This window comes from Eurypyga helias, unplaced genomic scaffold, assembly GCF_000690775.1.
Source record: "Eurypyga helias isolate BGI_N326 unplaced genomic scaffold, ASM69077v1 scaffold16676, whole genome shotgun sequence".
Lineage (NCBI taxonomy): Eukaryota > Metazoa > Chordata > Aves > Eurypygiformes > Eurypygidae > Eurypyga > Eurypyga helias.
In genome coordinates this window covers 1,526-3,943 of record NW_010258718.1, presented here as the reverse complement: position 1 = coordinate 3,943, position 2,418 = coordinate 1,526, and the positions used below count along the sequence as shown (strand labels likewise).

At 55.8% G+C, this 2,418-nt stretch overlaps 1 protein-coding gene across 1 annotated transcript in view; it reads right to left on the bottom strand.

Moving 5' to 3' along the window:
* The window catches only part of LOC104511737 (ceramide synthase 4-like), a 10,734-nt gene extending 8,584 nt beyond the window's left edge, over nucleotides 1-2,150 (bottom strand). The window contains exons 1-2 of the mRNA XM_010154462.1: nucleotides 1,984-2,150; nucleotides 249-366 (exon numbers count right to left, since the gene is read on the bottom strand). Of these exons, the coding sequence (XP_010152764.1) occupies nucleotides 249-366; nucleotides 1,984-2,150 (285 nt within the window). The remainder of the gene's footprint in view (nucleotides 1-248; nucleotides 367-1,983) is intronic.
* Between the last annotated feature and the right edge of the window lie 268 nt (nucleotides 2,151-2,418).

Sequence of the window (2,418 nt, the reverse complement as noted above, 5' to 3'; positions counted from 1 at the left end):
CCGAGCGTGGCCCCGGGGGGCCAAAGCAGCCAACAGCATCCTGGGCTGCATCAGGAACAGTGTGGCCAGCAGGACCTGGGCAGGGATTGTCCCCGGTACTGGGCACTGGTGAGGCTGCACCTCAAACCCTGGGGTCAGTTTTTGGCCCTTTGCTGCAAGAAAAGGGTCAGATTGGATATTAGGAACAATTTCTTCACCAAAAGGGTTGTTCTGGGCTCTATGGACACTGGGACACAGGAGACACTCACCTCTTTTGGGGTCCTGCCCAGCAGAACATAAAACCCTTCCAGCGTGGCGTTGGGCTGAACTTTGGGCCTCAGCTTGTCACTCACACCCAACTTCCTGCCCAGCGGCAGAGCTATGGCCCTGTAAGAGGACAGAGGAGCAGACACGACACGTGCCCATGCTGTGAGCCAGGGACAGCCAACAGCAAGACCTCAGCTGTATCCTGTGCATGGGTGCGCTGCGCCAGGAGTCCCGCACTGCCCTGGGTGCTCACACACACCCAGCCCTCGGGGTACAGCACTACCCCACCTACCCATGTGCAGCCCAAGGGACCTAGTACTGCTCCAGAGGCACACATGACGCCTCGTGCCTCTGTCAGGTCAATGCTCTTTCTCAAGTAAGATGCACTGGCACCAAGGCAAACGTGAGGCATGCTGGATGTGCAGTGGAGACAACAGTAACAGCTATAAAGTGAGCAATAATTAATGCTTCTTCCAAGGCCCTGAGATGCCTTACATTGCTCTGTGTTTGTCCCCTTTATGTTCCCAAGCAGTGCTGACCGTGCCAGGAAACCAGTCTGCAAGGGTCTGGCTGTCCCATGTGCTCTGTGCCCAGGGTACCTGACCACTGGCTGCTGTGACAGTCAAGGACAGAGCACACAGGGGATATGCTAACTCCTGCAGGAAACACCAGCTTTGCAGGAACCCCCAAGCAAGGCTCTAGTGGGATCACTGGTTTCTAAAACTTTGTTTCTGGAAAGCCATGCAAGTGCAACATCGTTGAGGGAAGACCTGATGACCCTGGAATCAATTCTGGCTCTTCCTACAGCCCGTCTGCCACAGCATCTCATGCGGCTGGGCACAGGAGGCAGGGGCTGGCTCCCCGGGGAGAGGGGCCAGTGCATCCCCGGCTCCTCTGGCCACAGGAGAGCGCAGCTTGCTGCTTTATGTCCCCCTGCCCACAGTCCCACTCTGCCTGGCAGGGAAACCTCTTGGCAGGTCTGCCCGCACTAGCATGCTGCCCCACTTTAACCGATCAGCTCCCCAGTTTCTTGTGGTCTGTGCCTCTCCACCTGTCAGTTTCTGTATTCCTGGAAAAGGGACCCAAAGCCCAGTCTGAATCCATCTCCTGTGCTGAGCCTCGTGGACCTGCCTCATTTCCACAGGAGTCCTGGGGAGGTGCAGGTCAGCCCTCGGGTTCCCCGGGGAGAACCATTTCCCTCAGCCAGGTGAGCAGCACTGGAGTACATCAACCCCGACTGAACTGGGGATCTTCTCCTGCCAGGAGGAGAGAGCAGGGCAAGGAGGAGTGGTGTGAACAAAGTGATCCACATTGAGCTCCAGGACCCATGGTCATCCACTCCTTCTGCCTCTGTGCTGAGAATGTGGGCTCACATAGTCCCTTTGGGAGCATCCTCTAGGATCAGGCTGAACCCTGGCTCAGCCGGGGTGGTCCCAACACTGATGGGACCAGCAAATCCCTTACCTGAGTCGCAAGTTCCCACTTGGACTCTATCCAGAGGGACCCTCCACCCACACTTCTCACACCGCTGGTACGGGTTATGTTACAGGTACGGGAGAGAAGGAGGGCAGGGCAGAGAGCTGCCACACACACGCCACAGAGCAGAGAGATTCAGTACTGGGGATAATCCCCCGTCCACGCTGTAGTGGTCTGGAAGCAGGTTAGGATTAGTCTGGAGCAACCCTGCAAGACACTGGTGGCAACAAGCAGAGGAGAAACCAGATTTGCTGCACTCACCTTTCAAAGATGCATCGGACAACAATCAAGAACAGGGCACCAGGAATGCAGAGCAAGAGGTCCTGAGGCTGTGGGTAGTGTGTGTCTACAGACTCCTTCATGTCTTCCCAGGTAGCTCCAGGTGGCAGCCAGTACTCGTGGTGCCAGAACCCCTCTGACAGTCCCATCCTGGATGAGACAGTGGGCACTATCAGTAAGCAGGGCGCAGCAAGGCATAAAACTCACTCCTGAATCAGGATTCCCAGCTCAGCAGCTCATCATTTACACTCCCCACCTCTCACTCAATCCCATGACTTCAGACTAGTTGAAACAACATCACTTGTTCTGACCTGCCTGTGAGCTTTGAGGTGGTGTAAGGTGTCCTAGTACAAGAAAGTAATTTAGTGGGCGTCAAAGAGGCAGCTGATTTCAATTACACTCTGCTGCACAGATGTC